Source organism: Anser brachyrhynchus, assembly GCF_964034855.1.
Source record: "Anser brachyrhynchus genome assembly, chromosome: 6".
NCBI lineage: Eukaryota > Metazoa > Chordata > Aves > Anseriformes > Anatidae > Anser > Anser brachyrhynchus.
Genome location: NC_137700.1, coordinates 45,214,491 through 45,231,176, shown reverse-complemented (window position 1 = coordinate 45,231,176; position 16,686 = coordinate 45,214,491). Strand labels below are relative to the sequence as shown.

The window sequence follows — 16,686 nt, the reverse complement described above, 5'->3', positions numbered from 1 at the left end:
ACTCCTGAGAATCGCAGCTTACAGTTACTCACCGTCTTCCGGTCTCACAGGATGAGGCAGAGGTATAATTAATTCCTTCTCCATCTCTCTGGAAAGAGCTTTTCTCCTATCTATGACAAAGGAAAAAAAAAAGTTGCGATCATGGGAGTCAGTACACAAAGCCACACTCTGTGAATTCACTACTACAGTTAAGATCATTTTTAGTCAAAAAACACCTCGGCAGCAATGTTACCACTGCAAACATAGCGCGGCAAGAAAAATTCCACTCAAGGTAAAGTAAAGGGCAAGCTAAAAGGACGAATGACGTGACCAAAGGCAACTGCAACAACCATCTACCAGATGGTTCCACAGCCCTCGTCCACAGCCCTCAGATTTCACAGTCGTCTTTCCTGACGAATGAATCCTAGAAGAACAGAAAAGATACACAAGGTGTCCAGAAAAGCCTCTGGGGAGACTACTGAAAGGAAAACCAAACCAAAAAACTAGGAACAGCAAGCGGCGTGTACGTTGGTTCTGTTAACAGAGTAACGCTAACGTACTAGAAATTTCCACGTTCTTTGCCCTCTACCTTGAAAAAGTCACCCAATTCTGTCAGTGTTCACCATCGCCTTTTTTTTTTTTTTTCTTAATTTTCACGTGGACATCCGAGGAAAACATTCTGAGTCCCTGTCATCAAGGGAGAGGAGGAGAAAAAAAAAAAAAAAGAGAGAGAGGGATGAGGGGGGAAGAAGCGCAGCCATTCCTTGCCTCGGTAACGCGAGCAAAAAGCTCAGGCGCTCGGCAACAATGTGCTTTGAAAGACAAAACACAGAAGAAACTGCATGTTATCTCAGCCGTAGAGTCACGTGTATTTGTACCTGCTCATTTATTCATCTGCCAGTTTATTGTGCTACAGACGCTACAGAACGTAGAGACTGCGAGGTTACTACAACCTTTTGTAACTGATTCAATCTTCAGTAGGAATAGCAATCTAAAAGAGCCAACAAAATCCCCTTTGTCGACAGCCATCTGAACTTTTATCGTCTAACAACAGTCCTACAAACATCCCCAGGGATGCTCAACTTCAGAAACTTTCCGTTCAACCTGAGGCAGAACAAGCCCTTACCCTGGACACCTTCACCTGGCTCTCCACTGCTAGCAGGGTAGCACTCCGATACTGCCCAGTACGCGCTGCAGCCTACTTGCTTACACGTATTTACTGCAGCCTGGTTCGATACGCTCACAGAGAGACCCATGAAAAATCCACCCTTTCTTTCAGAAAAGTAAATAAAGACATACATACATATGACACAGTAAGGAAGAAAAGCTGAACACACGGGATGCCGTCCTTTACCGAGGGGCAGATCCAACATCAGCACAGGGAGCCTTGGGGCACGTGAGCGATCATCTACACCAGCCATCGGGACAAGCCAAACGCACGCACACAAGCCTCGATTTAAAAAAAACAAAACAAAACAAAACAAAAAAACACGTTAAGTTCCTTTATAACTTATGGAAGTAACAACCTACAGCTTAGATGCAGTTGGATTGCATCAGCTTAGGGACTGCCTCCTTCAAAATGCGCGGGGGGGGTGGGAAAACCAGTCTCGAAAACCTGTTGCCTAACAGGAGACTGTTGCCTGCTCCTCCATAGGTTACGTTCTTCCAAGCATCGTCCTGTTCCTGGATTTTACCAGCCACAACGGGATGGTCCCACTGGCATGAGTCAGGGATGCTTCGCACGGGGTTTATTTGATGCTGAAGTAAGTCTTCTGCGGGTATAAGTAACGCAGCACGAGATGGAAAGTAAGCTAAGGCACCGTCTGCGGCACAACGCTTGTGTGATATTGGACCTGAGGGGACCAGTCAAAGCCTGCAATTATCGCTGAACGGGTGGGTAAGTAGGGAGCCCTACGGGAAACAGAGCTCATGTTCTGCAAAGCTCTTTTGCCGTCAAGAAGAGGACCTTTTCTATTCAGCGTCTTTACTGAACTTTAGGCTACTTCCTATTCGCTTTGGCAAGTTAGCCTCCGTAGAAGCCAAGAGATTTTAAACTGCCAAGCACCATTGATAGCTCCTGTTCTCTGACGACAGGGAATTTCAATCGGGGCGCTAGTTAATATGAACGTCTGGCTCTGTTTCACGCAAATCAAGTACCTAAACCACAGACAGGAGTCTGCAGAAAGAATGCTTTAAAAGGTGAATTTAAAGAGAGGGATGATACTCACTTTTCCAACATTTCTGCAATGACTGTGGCAAAAAAGGCTGCACCAGGGACGTCTCTATCATTCCCTCTAGGATTTAGCAACTGCATACAGTTATGGGTCAAACACCACAGCTTCAAAGCAAGGCAGACCTCGAAGGTCACATTTCTGTCTGCGTATCGAGTTCCGCTGGAAAGCCCCCAGCCACTCAATTCCCAAGCAACTTTGCCACAGCCAGCGCTTACCTGGAGTTTTGCTTTCTCTCGCTGCTCAGTACGGGCCCAAGGCTTCTTTTGTTGCGCACAGTTCAAGCAAAACTCTCGGGACATAACCAATAGACAGACAGGCAGGCAGAAATTGCCTCTCACGTCTGTCTTGACCGACCACAACCAGCGTTCTGGAAAGCCCCGCAAGCACCGGTTTATTTCTAGGACAACTCTGAAAGCTGAGGCGGGACAAAGGTTAGCCTCTCGTACCACAGACTGAGCAACAAAGAGACAGAGCTCGACAGGCCAATTCGTTCTAGGTCTAAGAAGCTACTACAGCTTGGCAGGCACTACATGGCTTTCCTTTGTGCTTCCCTGCGCCGAGTGGTTCGTGCTTCTGCAAATTCGATAAAGCCTTTGAGCCTGGGCTGCAGGAAGTTTACGAGCACGCCTCGGTTTCACCCAAAGGTCGCTGCGACTTACCCGGACAGCTGGGACAGACGGGCTGCTCTTTCTCCTGGGAAACCTGCGACTGCAGCACGCCAGCTGCAGCTTTCCTCCCTTCAGCTGCCGCGCCACCTTCGCTCGGCGACAAACCCCGCAGGGGTCCCAGCGGCGGGGAGCTGCTTCTGCCCTGCTGAGCCGCAGGGAAAGGAGAGAGCCGGCCGTCAGCACGCGGGGGGAGGAAAACCTCCGAGGCGCAGCCCGACGATCGAGCGCAGCGAGGACCCGCGCCCGGCCGCCGCAGCCCCCACCCCTCCCGGCCCGACGCTCCGGGGAAGCGCCCCCGAAGGCTCTCGCTCGCCTCACCGCCGGCAGCCGCGCTCGCAGCCAGCGGCAACCTGCGCCTCCCGGCGCGCACGGCCCGGCCCCGGCCCCGGCCCCGGCTCGGGGAAAGACCGGCCGCGCACCACAGAACTACAGCTCCCAGCATGCCGCGGGACGGAGCAGTCCATCCGACCCAGAGGGGAGTCGGCCAAGCGCACGCAACCGCCCCCCCCCCGCGCACTCTCTGCGCCCGCCCGCCCCCCCCCCGGCGCCGCTTCGCCCCCCTCTCCCCCAGCCCTCCGAAGCCCCGCGCAGTGCAGACCCCGCCGCACGCCCGGTCCGCTCCGGCGCGGCACCGCCCCCGCCCCACACAAGGGCCGTTTCCGCAGAAGCCGCCGACCGCGTGGCGCCCCAACCGCCCGCCGCCTCGCCCCCTCCCGGCCCGGCCCGGCCCGGCGCGGCACCGACCACCAACCTCGTTGCGGCACCGCGCCGCGGCGGCCCGGCCCGGCCCGGCCCGACAGCTTCCGCCCATAGTGCCGGCAAGCCCTTCACGGCACCTCCGCCCTGGGTTCCTCCGAGCCAATCACGGAGCGTTTCCGCCCTGAGTTAAGGCTAGTCGTGACGCCACTTCCGCTCTGGGTTCCCAGCCAACCATGGAGTGCTCCCGCCCTCAGTGAAGTCTCGCCCTGACGCCACATCCACCCTCATGGTGCAGCCAATCACGGAGCCGCTTTAGTCCTCAGTTAAGGCACGCCCTGACGTCACTTCCGTCCTCGGCTCCCTGCCATTCACGTAGCCGCCTCCGCGCTCGGTAGGGGAGGTACCCTCCGCCGGGTAGACCTGGCAGCCGCCCCCCTAAGCAAAAAAACAAACAAACAAAAAACAAACAAAACAAACAAACAAAAAAAAAAACCGCATAGTCCTGCAGTCCCGCAGTCCAAAAATGCCACAAGGCCATAAATGCATAGAGGTGTGCATTTAGCATACTGCATAGCATCTGCCCTGTAATCCTGCAAAAATCATAAGGGACCCAGAACCACAAAGCAAACACACCAAGTAACACTGCCATCTTATCCGTAAACATGCTATAACAATTACTCACCTGAAGAAGAGCTGCATGCAATACAGGCACCTATTACTAGATTGGTTTACTCTAACAGATCCTACTAGTTGTTACCTCACAAAGAAGCACATACCAGTCTGTACTTGGAAACGCATCAGTCTATAGACTCTGACCCACCTAAAGACCCCTGAAAGTGAAAGAACCCTGTGAACTGCGGCACCCGGCCTCCCCGACGCCCTCCCCTGCCCTGGGGGTCCTGCCGGGAACCCCCAGTCCCCCCACACACTTGCGCCACCGCAAGCAGCCCCGGCCATGCTCGCCCACTGCTCTGCTTCGCCCGCAGACCGGCCGCCCCTGCCCGAGGAGCAAAGACAGCGCAGGGCTGCCTCCCCGGTCCCACAATAGGCAGCCACCCCCCCACCCAGCAGGGCTGCCCCTGCACTCCCAGGGCCAGCAGCCGACGGACATGGGGCCAAGCCCCCCCTGCCCCTGCACCCTCTGCGCCCACCCCGCTACGGAACCTGCACCCATGGACACACGGCGACTCCCCTTCCTGGGGGGGCAATGCATCAAGCGGCATCCGGCCGGCCGGCCCTGCGTTCATCCCTTTGCGGGGAACGGATGCTGGAAGTGGGCTTCTCACTATCGCTGCCTTGGGTAGTTGTGGAGTAATTGCCTTAACCGTTTTCACATTAATGGAAATGGATAACCCAACCAAAGTTAAAACAAATGATGGGAATTCTCCCCTGTGAAGACAGGCCAAGAGAGCTGGAGTTGTTCATCGTGGAGAAGAGAAAGCTCCAGGGAGAGCTGATTGCTGCCTTTCAGTGCCTAAAGGTGGCTTATAAAAAAGATGGAGAGCAACTTTTTGCTCAGACAGATAATGACAGGGCAAGGGAGTTTTTAAACTAAAAGAGGGGAGTTAGATTAGATGTTATGAGAACAGGGGAAAGGATAGAGGAAGACAGACACAGAGAAGGGCAGAGGAATCAAAAAAGATCAAAAGACAAGTGGGACAGAGGAAGGAATAACAGCGGTAGCTGGACAGAAGAACTGCAGGGAATGCTACTGCAGGCGTACAACCCTGGGTGCTGCAGTACAGTGCTTTTGTCATTGATGGGCAGCACCAGTTGTGGTTGCAATGCTGTACAGGTTCAGTGCGAGCAATTGTCGCAAAGTCTCAGGAGAGTACAGAACCACAAGAGGAGCATGGGGCATAATGGCTTTCTCAGGGTTCCAGAGTAGAGTGCAATGGTCCTAAATGGGTGAGTGGAGTAACACAGCTACCCAGCAGACACCCTGATGCCCAGACAAGCCCTGCGTGCCACTATGTTGGCTCCTGAGCACCATGCACATGCCAGCAGTCAACAAAGCGTGCAGAGGCAAGTTAGCAGCAAGAAACGGATGCACATGAGAGGATGTCCCTGTGCAGCCTGCACCCATCCCTCTCCCTGCCCTGCCAGCATTTGCAGCGTGGCACCATTCCACTCCCTCCCCATCCACCTTGACACTCCAACCACCCTGACCTATGGAGGGCTGCACTGAGCCCCTGGCTGCAGCATGCACATGTGAGTTCACTTGTTCCACTACGCAAAAGGAAGCATTTATTCAGAGCTTCTTTTAAACTTCAAAGTAGTATTTCATCTGGAATACGGGTTTGGAGAGATTACATTTCGTACAAAACCCATGAGAAATAAATGTCTGGTAGAAATAGGTAACAAAATTCACACTGTATATAGTTGTGCTATTTATCTACAGTTGTCAAAAATACAAAGAAATTAGATTAAAAAAGGTTGCTTGGTCAAAACATCAAAGAAATATATGTTCCAAATGCATAGAAATCAGAGAGTGATCAAACAAAGACAGTAAGTGTCTTAAAGCTTTAGAGCTTTCAAAAGCTGCAATGATCACATGACTAAAGAAAAGCTACCAAGTTTGTTTGCCAAGACAGATGTTCAAATTAAAGACAGGGAAAAAAAATTACACTCTACCACCAGGCATCTTCGCTGGAGGGGAGCAGGGGGATGAAAAGAATGCAGCAGATATTTAAACTTTTCCTTATGGTATCTGTATGTTTCGAAGAAACCTCTCTGACAAAAGCAAGGTCAGTTTGCAAATACTATCTAAGGAAACAGTAAGAGACAGCAACAAATAATGTGTGTCACCGATAGGATCACTTCATATTCATTGTACCGCACAGTGACCAAGAACAATGATCCTGGAGATGAAAAACAACTCTCTCCCCCCAAAGAGCACCCTGAAGCCTGAACGTCTTCAATAAACATTTTACCCCTGAATTTCCTCACAGTGTTCTCAGTTGGTATTTCTCTGAGGGAGAGGTAGGCTCTCATGGAGATACTTCATGCTCCCGTGCTCTGAGAAGTCAGAAACAACATGATTGTCCCCTCTCAGTAACCACTTTGTAGTTAAGAGTCCTTCAATTCCCACTGGTCCACGTGCATGGATACGAGAAGTACTAATTCCAACTTCAGCACCTGTAGAAAACACACAAGATAAAGGTGGTTGATCCTCAGAAGATATTCAACCTTGTACTATATAGCTCTACATCTTTATGTAGAAGCAGTCATTCGGTGTGACCTCCCTTCCTTCACTCTTCCGCAAGTGTCAGAAGTTATTTTTATCTGTTCTGATTAGAGGAACTTAACTATTATAAATTGGAATGTTTATACTTCTGTCTGTTACAGCTTCACGTTTAGAGAGAAAAATAAGCCAGAAAGGTACGTATGTCTTACATATATCATACATTTGTTTGATGGTTTACCCTTTGTACAATAAGAACTAAATTAGTCAAGATTGCAATCTTATGTCCTTTTTTTTTCTTTTTTTCTCTTATTAAAGAGACCATTGTATGATCTTATAAAACCCTAAATACAATTTTTTAGCACACAGAACACTGCATGTTCAAGCCTGCTGCAGAGATTTCTAGTAGTTTCTACCTCAGGAATTAATGTTTCCCTTGTCTTCTGCAATTCCTAGTACGTGCACCTGTTTACTTAGGTAACTGATACTCAGTTTTGTTCCAGTCTTTCCTTCCTCCCACACTGCTGAGTGAGTGAACGGCTTTGTGGTGCTTAGCTGCCTGCACACCACAGGCACTTACCAAGTCCAAATCTATATCCATCAGAGAATCGGGTACTGGCATTCCAGAAAACACAAGCACTGTCCACATGCTGGAGGAAGAACTCCGCTGTTTTCTCTGAGAAAGAGGCAGAGCAGAAAATATGATACAGTACATACAGAATGATCATGCAGTCCAATAGGCACAGCCTCATACTGTGAACAGATATAATAGCAGAACTTTCACACGCAACATTATCAGACAGTATTTAACAGCCTGGATTAAAACATGTTCATACACACCTTCTTCATAGTATGTTTATCACATAGACACAACTGTAAATGTTACAAGGAACTTGCAAAGACAAGAAGAAAGTGAAAAGATGTCTAATTCTTACTACAGTCTAGACCTTGCAAACAGGGATAGTTGTATGACTGGGGAGAAGTGACAGCAGCCCCAAGCTACATTTTGCAGTCAGACAGTTAAACTACATGTTCAGCTCTACATTATCTCAATGGATACACGGAACTGTTCCAGATAATGGAAAGTCCTATATTAAGTTTATATTGAAAATAGCATTTAGGAAACAGAATGCAGAAACACCACATGAAATCAGCTAACTAACCCAGTTCAACACAGAACATGCAAGACTGGAGCAACCTCAAGCAGAGTTGTACAAGCCTTAGTTCTCTGGAGGATGCCTTTCTCTGTAAGGCTGTAAGCTGCAAGTCAGTCACCCACAGCAATGGGACGAATGCTAAAGATCAACTCTATCTCCAGTATACACCCAAGTAAATCACTAGTGCACCAGGTAGTGGCTTACAGTATCAAATGCATGCCTTTCGGTGCTACTCATTTAAGTTCTGCAGAAGGTGCAGAAACGGATGCCTGCTTGAATCTCACACTGATGAACCACAAATCAAAATGACCTTACTGTAGCTGACTCTCAGAAGTTTTAGGCTTGTACTGAGAGCCATCCTTTGGCTGCGAGCAGCTCTAGCTATGTTTTGAAGTGTCAGTGTTCAAGCCTCATGCAGAGGAGTGGGAGAAGCACAGAGCTGCACACAGGAACAGAAGTTCGCAGCATCAAAGGAGCAAGAAACTGGGAACTGAGATATAAGCAGCTTTTACACTACAGATGCGGAACTGGGAAATAAAGGACTGGGAGAGATGGGAGAAAACACTTGTGGTCCTTGTTTGCAGGACTTAAAAGTGACGTGGGAAGACAAAACACATATAGTCTGATCTTTTCTACAATCCCTATTCCCTCTATAGAAGCTCACCTCTTCCTCCTTCAGAGGCCTAAAGACATCTCCAGGATTCAGGAGATGTTTCTGCAAAACTGTCTGATGTGGTAAGTCTGCACAATACAAAGCAATCTGCCTGACAAGAGCATGTGCTGACTTGCTGTTGGCCAGTTGCTCAAACACATGCCTTCAGCTTCTTGAATAAGGGCACACAACATGTTTTCCTTGAATTAAACACAACTATAGATAGATTTAGCTCATAGGGTTCCGGTTGATTATGCTTACTACAGAACCAAGATAAGAGAACTACTGCAATGTAAGTAGCTATGCTAATAACAAGAACCCACAGTGAAACCAAAGCAGAAGCTTAAGGAAACAGATTGGTCACAAACCATTCTCTGTGACGATAACATCCGTGTGAGAACTTCCATACTTGTGGATATGTTCAACAGCCTCTTGTACACTGTCCACAACCTCAATGCAGCACTCCAGATCCCCATATTCAGTGCGGAGAGATTTCACTTCTGAGGGGCTGAATGTCAAGTAAGAGGCAAACTTTGGGCCAGCATGAATCTTCACCTGCAATACCAGAAGTATTTTGTGCTGTAGATTTTACCGGTGCTTAACAGGTGAAAAGTGCAGCTTGTTGTTCTGGGTATAGCCAGGATGGAGTTAATTTTTTTCATAGCAGTCCCTGTACTGCTACATTTTGGATTTGTGCCTTAAACAAACCACTATTTTGGCTGTTGCTAAACAGTGCTCACGCAGTTTCAAGGCTTTCTCTTTTTCCCCCACAGTGAGAAGGTCGAGGGTGTGCCAAAAGTTAGGAGAGGACATAACCACAACTGATTCAAACTGACCAAAGGGATAGTCTATGCCATATAATGTCATAGCAATAAAAAATGAGGGGAAGGGAGTTTCGAGGAAGGCAGACATTGCTCAGGGACGAGCTGGACACTGATCTATTTGTGGCAGGTGGTGAGTGACTGTATTTTCATCACTTGTTTTGTTTTTCCCTTTCTTCTTCCTCTTTCCTTTGCTAATTAAACTATATTTGTTTCAAACCATGAGCTTTCTTGCTCTTGCTCCTCCCACTTGAGAGCAGGAGGGAAAAGTGAGCAATGCGTTGGGTGATGCTTAGCTGTTGGACTGGGGTTAACCCACATTTGTGAATCAAAGGTTTGCTACATGCAGTGCAAAAAAAAAATAGCCTCAGTTTTCAGAGAGCACATTGGTGAACTAGCAATAAGGCACAATAGCTGAAATGCTATGTTGGCTACCGATCATGACATGCTCCTAGTTCAGGGTTCATTTTAAATTATTTAAAGCAATTACATCATTTAAAGAAAGACATCTGGCTGGAGAACAGTACAACACTAGTGGTGGGAAAACAGCTAAACACTGCACCTAGCCCTTGTACCTATATTTTTAGAAAGTATGTGGTCTGTAAGTAGTTGTAGCAAGCAACTTATTTCCAGGTTTGCAAGTCTCACCTACAAAAGACTACCTGTTTTTATCCTTTTGTTTTGTAAACTGACACCAACCCTCTCCAAAGCGTATGTTTCAGACACAGAAGAGTTACTGGGCCCAAAACAAGGTAAGGACTCACAGTTATTTTACAATCCTGATAAAGAAGATCTAATGCATCATCAGTCTCTGAGTTTAATCGTAGCAGCTAAGACACCTAAACAATGAGAGGGAGGAGCGGAGGTGCAGGTGCTGATCTCTTCTCTCAGGTGACAGCAACAGGACCCGAGGGAATGCCATAGAGCTGTGACAGGGGAGGGTCAGTCTGAATGTTAGGGAAAGGTTCTGCACCAAGAGGTGGCTGGGCACTGGAACAGGCTCCCAGGACAGTGATCACGGCACTGAGCCTGCTGGAGTTCAAGGAGTGTTTGGACAACGCTCTCAGATGTATGGTCTGATTTCTGGGTGGTCCTGTGTGGAGCAAGGGGTTGAACTTGGTAATCCTTGTGGGTCCCTTGCAATTCAGGGTATTCTATGATACTTCAGAATTGCTGATTAGAATCCCTACCTTTGAAGGCTTTCAAGAAAGGTGCCTGTAAGATGGCATTTTCTTGTGCAACTATAAATTTTGTTGATAATGAAATCCTGACCAGTATTTGCATGTTTCCTGTTCTCAAGTCAGATTAGACAGCAGTAACATCAAGTCCTCCCCACTGTATTAAGGGGTGGGAGATGGTGGGTGATCATGGAAATTCACCAGTCCTCACACAAAATCCATAAATTTACCCTTCCACCCGCACCCCCCCCCGCCCCGCAAAAAAAAAACACAACCAAACCAGACGTTAAAAAAAAAAAAAAAGAAAAAACCCAACAACAAATAAGTGAGGACTTGCTCCTGACTAGCTATCTGGGCCAGCTTCTCTTAATATGACTTCTTTTTATCATCATCAAAACATGACCTGTCTATTTTACCACGTTTTCCTGCATGAATTACTGCTTGTATACACTATTTGCCAAATGCAAATGCTATGTGAAAAATCCATGTTTTAAGTGTAATTTAAAGTACTTCACAAATATTTCTCTCCTGATGCATCTCTGCTACAAAACATTATACACGTCAAAGCAATTATGTAGGATAGTGGCCTTTCACTGTTCCTGTGGAACAGTGGGAGGGGAAAATAATGGGAATGGAAATAATATGGAAAAATAATGGGAGGGAAAATGGGTGGGAATAAAGGCAAGTGAGACAAAATGTTAAAAAATGTGGATGAAGCACATTTGAAAAGGAGAAACATAAAATGGGAAATGACTGAGGTAAGAAGGTAAGTTAGTAGATTCAATAAGAATAGTCTTTGTGTCCGGGAGGTTGCCAGCCATTAAGTCAGAATTAAGAATAGTAGAGAAGGGGTTGTGGATATGTTCTTCCAAGGCAGAGAATGATTTTTTGCTATGTAAAAGGAAGTAGTTGTATCCCAGCAATGGCATGCAGCCACCCCGAAGAAGCTGCTTTCAGATCGTTCCCATGGAAAAGCTTGGGGTTGCATGGAGAAGCCAAGAAAGCTCTCCGAAAGTTCATTTAGGTGTACAAAGAGACATGTGGGTAACGTGTTATGTCATTATAAAACTACATAGGGCTATGTCAGCAAGACCAAAGGCTCCTAAAATTAAAAAAAAAGTAAATAAAACAAAACAAAAAACAACACATGTATACATGACTAACCTGTTCTACTCTCAACATGTCTATGATCTGATCAAACAACGGGGTTCTCAGCAAGTCTCGATGAATTAAGAGTGTTTCCAGAGCATTACACGCAGCAGGATATTCACACTTTGAGTCTCTGACTGAGGTTTAAGAGTAAATAATTGGTTACATACCATTTATGACAAAGATTTTGAAGAGCATGTGAATTATTATTACGTATGGTTATTATTATAACCATAACACATATTCCAAATGTGAAGTTCAATTACACTCATGATATCCAAGTCACCCTCTCACAGCTTACTTATTCGCGTGACCTTCTCAACGCTGGCATCTGTGTCCACATACACATGACAGATCCCTTCACTGTGTCCCATCACTGGAATTCCCTTAGCAGCTTTCTGGATATTCCTGACTAGCTGGGATGAACCACGTGGAATGATTAGATCTATCAGCTTATCCAAACGGCAGAGATCTTCTACTTCCTCTCTTGTATTCACCTGTGAAAGTTGTGACACAGTCAATGGCCTGAATTCTCAAGCTCTGCCTGTGCTTTTTATACATGCCACAGCAAAAAAAGTTGTTGATTTAATTCTAGACACTTACTAGTTGCACTGCATCTTTGACTCCATGAATGGAGAGTGCTTCTTGTGTCAGATGATGAAGGATTTGATTGCTATATGCAGCCTCTTTCCCTCCTTTTAGTAGCAAGCCATTTCCACTAGCTATGGCCAAAGCAGACACCTGTCAGAAAGGAATTAAAAAAAAAAAAGAGAAAAAATGATCTGACTCCTCTGTGAGAATAACATCTGCAAAATAGAGTAAGAACAGGATTTTTAATTCTGCTGACTTATTCAATATTAATATATGGCACCAATAAATTTTTCGAAGTCAGAACATGTAACTCCAGAAATGAAGTATCTTAACGTTTCAGGAACAAACTTGAGCTTCAGGGTACTACTGGCTAAGGGAGATTGCAGTGAGTAAGTCAAAGGAAACCCTGAACATAGGCTCTGGCACAAATTCAGTCGCTGTATAAAACTATTTCAGATGCAAGAACTCTTATCCCTAATCATTCTGGCCGGAAGTAGCTAACAAGCTCTTCCTACGAAGAACATTTTTGTTGTGCTGTCTAAAACAGAAGTCATAAGTAGACAACACTTGAGATAAGCGTGTCGGAGAAAAACCCTATAGATAATAAGCCTTTTATTTTTTATCGCATTGATTTCATGTTTATAACCAGAAGGTGTCCTTGCCCATGGCGGGGGGAGGGGGGAGTAGATGACCTTTAAGTTCGCTTCCAACCCAAACCATTCTATGATTCTATGACACCTCCCACTAGACCAGATTGCTTAAAGCCCCATCAAACCTGGCCTTAAACACTTCCAGGGATGGGGCATGCACAACTTCCCCAGGCAGCCTGTTGCAGTGCCTCACCACCCTCATAGTAAAGAATTTCTTCCTTTTATCTAATCTAAAACTACCCTTTTTTTATTGTAAAGCCATTACTCCTTGTCCTGTCACTACACTCCCCGACAAAAAGTCCCTCCCCAGCTTTCCTAAAGCCCGCTTTAGGTACTAGAGGGCCATTATAAGGTCTCCTCAGAGCCCTCTCTTCTCTAGGCTAAGCAACCCCAGTTCTCTCAGCCTGTCTTCATAGGAGAGGTGCTCCAGCCCCCATCAACTTCGTGGCCCTCCTCTGGACCTGCTCTAACAGATTTATTTCTTATGTTGGAGTCCCCAGAGCTGAATGCAGCACTCCAGGTGGGGCCTCACAGGAGTGGAGTAGAGAGTGAGAATCACCTCCCTGGACCTTCTAGGTCATACTTCTTTTGATATGGCTCAGGATACAGCTGGCTTTCTGGTCTGCAACTGCACATCGCTGGCTCATGTGGAGCTTTTCATCCATCTACGCTCCCAAGTCCTTCTCTGCAGGGCTGCTCTCAACCTGCTCATCACACAGCCCGTATTCATTCTTGGGAGTGCCTTGATGACAGTGTTGAACTGCCAGCCACTTAGCCTTCTTGAACTTCATGAGGTTCTCAAGGGCCAACCTCTTAAGCATCTCAAAGTCACCTCAGACCAACTCCTTTTCCCTACTAGTGTCCTCTGGGTAAAAACAGTCACCATGTTTGATATTCTACCTCATCCTGCTGTCCACAATTTGAAAAGAATACTGAAAAAATTAGGAATACTTCAGAAAGATAGACTAAATGACAATGATCTAGGAACCTTGCCGTACCCAGATACTGTGTGTCTTTAACATATAAAACTAGACATTAAAATGCAATTTGATTGTATCCTGTTAAGAATCTGCCTCTCCAAAGATCAGCATCACAAAGGAAAGCTGCAGAGACAAGCTTATTTAAATAAAAAAATCCAATCTGTAATGGGTTTCAAAACAGTTTGTTCCCTTTCAACAATAATAGAGCATGGCTATACTTCAGAACGATTGGATTTCTTGAAATCTATAGGAAGCAGTCCGTGAAATATGATCTCGGAACCTCGCCTTTTAAGCATCAGAGGCAAACGTGCTATTTGTATATGCTCCTTAGAAGCTAAACTGTCAGTCTGCAATTGTTTTACCTTTACTGCAACTCAAGACTGAACTCTGAGCACTGACTCAAATCCGTGTGTGCTGTCTCCAGCTAGCTGTCAGGCACACACTTCTCCATGGAGAAGTCAAATTTCCTCTGTAATTGCTTACCCAAACCAGTATGAGATGCAATAGGAAACTATGGAGGAAGCAACCTCTCCTCTGCATGCAGAGTCCCTCCTACTGTCAGCTACAGCATGGGACAGAAACCGTATTATTCAGATGCAGAGGTATCAAAGATGATCCTCTGAAGTCGCATCGGAGAACTTGAGGATGGGGGCTGGCAGGAAGAAAAGTAACTAACAAGACACGCCATCCTAAGTCTGTAAAAAAAAAATAGAAAAAAAGGAAAAAATAGAAAAAGGTCAGGGGGTTGGGGGTGGGAAGCCAGTAAGAACCAGCCTGATAAAAGGTTTACAAATGAGATGAAGAAGAAGAGGAGAAGTGGAGAGATTGGCTATGCAAGGCAAGAGACCCAGGAGGCAAAGGCTGGAGTCTAGGAAGGCAGACTAGAATGTGACAAGGAAACATACTGGTTTTCTATGAAGAACAGAGCTAGCAGCAAGGAAGTAATAATGGCAGACAAGGGAGACTAGTGCCTTTTCCTTTCACATGAACTTTGCCTAGAGCATACTCCCCTTCACTATGTAACGAGGACCAACACTCACAAAATTCAGTTATAAAATAGGAAGCTGCCCTTTGGCAGTCTCTTTCTAAGTGCCCATACCCATCACTTGCTCCTCAAACACTTGCTCATACGTTAGAGAAATGCTCAATCAGTCTTGCTAAAAATACTAGCAGTGAGAGCCTAGACTCATCGCTCCACAAGTGAGTAAAAGCAATCATTCTGTGCATTCAGTGCAAACATGCAGTATCAGTATGGGACAGACCACTCACAGCCTAGAGCTTCTACTTTCTGTGCTAGTTTTTTTTAGCATATATTCTTAACAGTTGCGATTTGTTATTAACAATCTATATTAAACACTTGATGTTTAATTGTAGCCTGCAACTCAGCTGTATTCGGTGTGGACAGGAAAGTGCTCACTGGTTGGAACCTCGTAAGTTGCAAGTTAAGCAGGGAACCTGCGTTATTAGACACATGCAGAAACTGCACCACCTGAATGTAAGCTAACTCCCTCTCTATGTTGGGTATCAAAAACCAACCCTGAATAACTCTCGACATTGCAGAAGCAAGTCCCAAGAATGTGTCTGTAGAAAAAAAAAATTGGGATGACAACAAAATTCATTTCAGAAGTATAAAAGCAAAGGTGTTCTGAGGCAAGACTTCTTGCAGCCTTCCAGTAACTCACCAATAGAAATACACTTTCGTTATCAAAGATCTCTCTGCCCTCCTCACATACCTGTGGAAGACAGTCAGGACGGGACTCAAAAATCACGAGAAGGACCCCAATAGGCACTGTCACCTGCTCCAACTCTAGATCCTTTGCTATTCGTGTTCTCCGAATTATGCGGCCGACGCTGTCCTGTGAAGATGCTGCAATCTGACGTAGCCCAATAGCCAAGCTGTTCAGCTTTGATGTAGACAGACTTAGACGTTTCAACAAAGGAAGTGCCAATCTTCCTAGAAGAAAGAAAAAATTGTGCTCAAGATAGATGTATTTGTCTAGTTTCAAGTAAAAGTGACCTAATGGTCAAACTAGGAAAAAAATCAGCTGTTTCTCACACCATAGCAAGAAACCTACCTAGGATGAACAATGTAAAGCATTAAGTTTAGTAGCTACAATAAAACTGCTCAAATTTGACAATGATTTCACCTACCATCACATATACACCTAATATGATATGAATGATTTGCATAGGAAGTAACATCCACAAAGACAAAGTTTGTCCTATTTCTAGTACTGTTATACAACTGTGTACCTGAATTTCTTAGAAATTTCTACCCTTGCAATATTCCTGGACGGTTTGGGCAGTAATTGCATCTTTCTGTTTCACAGATAGAAATCCCAAAGAGCAGAGGAACACATAGCATTTCAGATTGGTCAAGAACTGCCAGAGTTTTCTAGTCTGAACACATTCAGGTAGGAAGTTTACTCAAAAATGTCCCTCCAGGCATTCTGATCAGTAAAAAATGGTTGCCATATGTCTTTTACTGAACATTACAATTTGTGATGTGCCAGTTTCACACGTTTTCTAACCCAAGACCAGCTTCTTGATGCACCACTCAAACACAAAAGAATGGATTTAGTCTATGCTGCCTGAACTGTACTTTCCTCAGTCAGAAGGTAATATGGTTCTTTCTGGAAAGTATCATTTTTAAGTAACAACGTTCCCCGCAGGGGCCAAACATTATGTTAACCAGCCCAGGAGATACTCATGCTATTTCATGCATGACGATAACAGGGAAGATA

At 45.8% G+C, this 16,686-nt stretch overlaps 1 protein-coding gene across 37 annotated transcripts in view; it reads right to left on the bottom strand.

Annotated features, from left to right (window-relative positions):
* ALDH18A1 (aldehyde dehydrogenase 18 family member A1) overlaps nucleotides 1-16,686 on the bottom strand; it is a 45,486-nt gene that overhangs the window by 1,319 nt on the left and 27,481 nt on the right. For 19 of the 37 annotated variants that reach the window (XM_080597674.1, XM_080597650.1, XM_080597658.1 and 16 more), the window contains 10 exons: nucleotides 15,676-15,896; nucleotides 12,325-12,462; nucleotides 12,023-12,218; nucleotides 11,737-11,858; nucleotides 8,942-9,128; nucleotides 7,345-7,440; nucleotides 3,633-6,718; nucleotides 2,873-3,023; nucleotides 1,283-1,429; nucleotides 33-110 (listed from right to left, as the gene is read on the bottom strand). In XM_080597674.1, the coding sequence (XP_080453800.1) occupies nucleotides 6,537-6,718; nucleotides 7,345-7,440; nucleotides 8,942-9,128; nucleotides 11,737-11,858; nucleotides 12,023-12,218; nucleotides 12,325-12,462; nucleotides 15,676-15,896 (1,142 nt within the window). In that variant the 3' untranslated portion in view covers nucleotides 33-110; nucleotides 1,283-1,429; nucleotides 2,873-3,023; nucleotides 3,633-6,536. Of the gene's footprint in view, nucleotides 1-32; nucleotides 111-1,282; nucleotides 1,430-1,594; nucleotides 2,288-2,428; nucleotides 2,784-2,872; nucleotides 3,027-3,632; nucleotides 6,719-7,344; nucleotides 7,441-8,941; nucleotides 9,129-11,736; nucleotides 11,859-12,022; nucleotides 12,219-12,324; nucleotides 12,463-15,675; nucleotides 15,897-16,686 lie in introns of all 37 variants that reach the window. The other 18 variants (XM_080597660.1, XM_080597663.1, XM_080597669.1 and 15 more) reach the window with 11 other exon arrangements.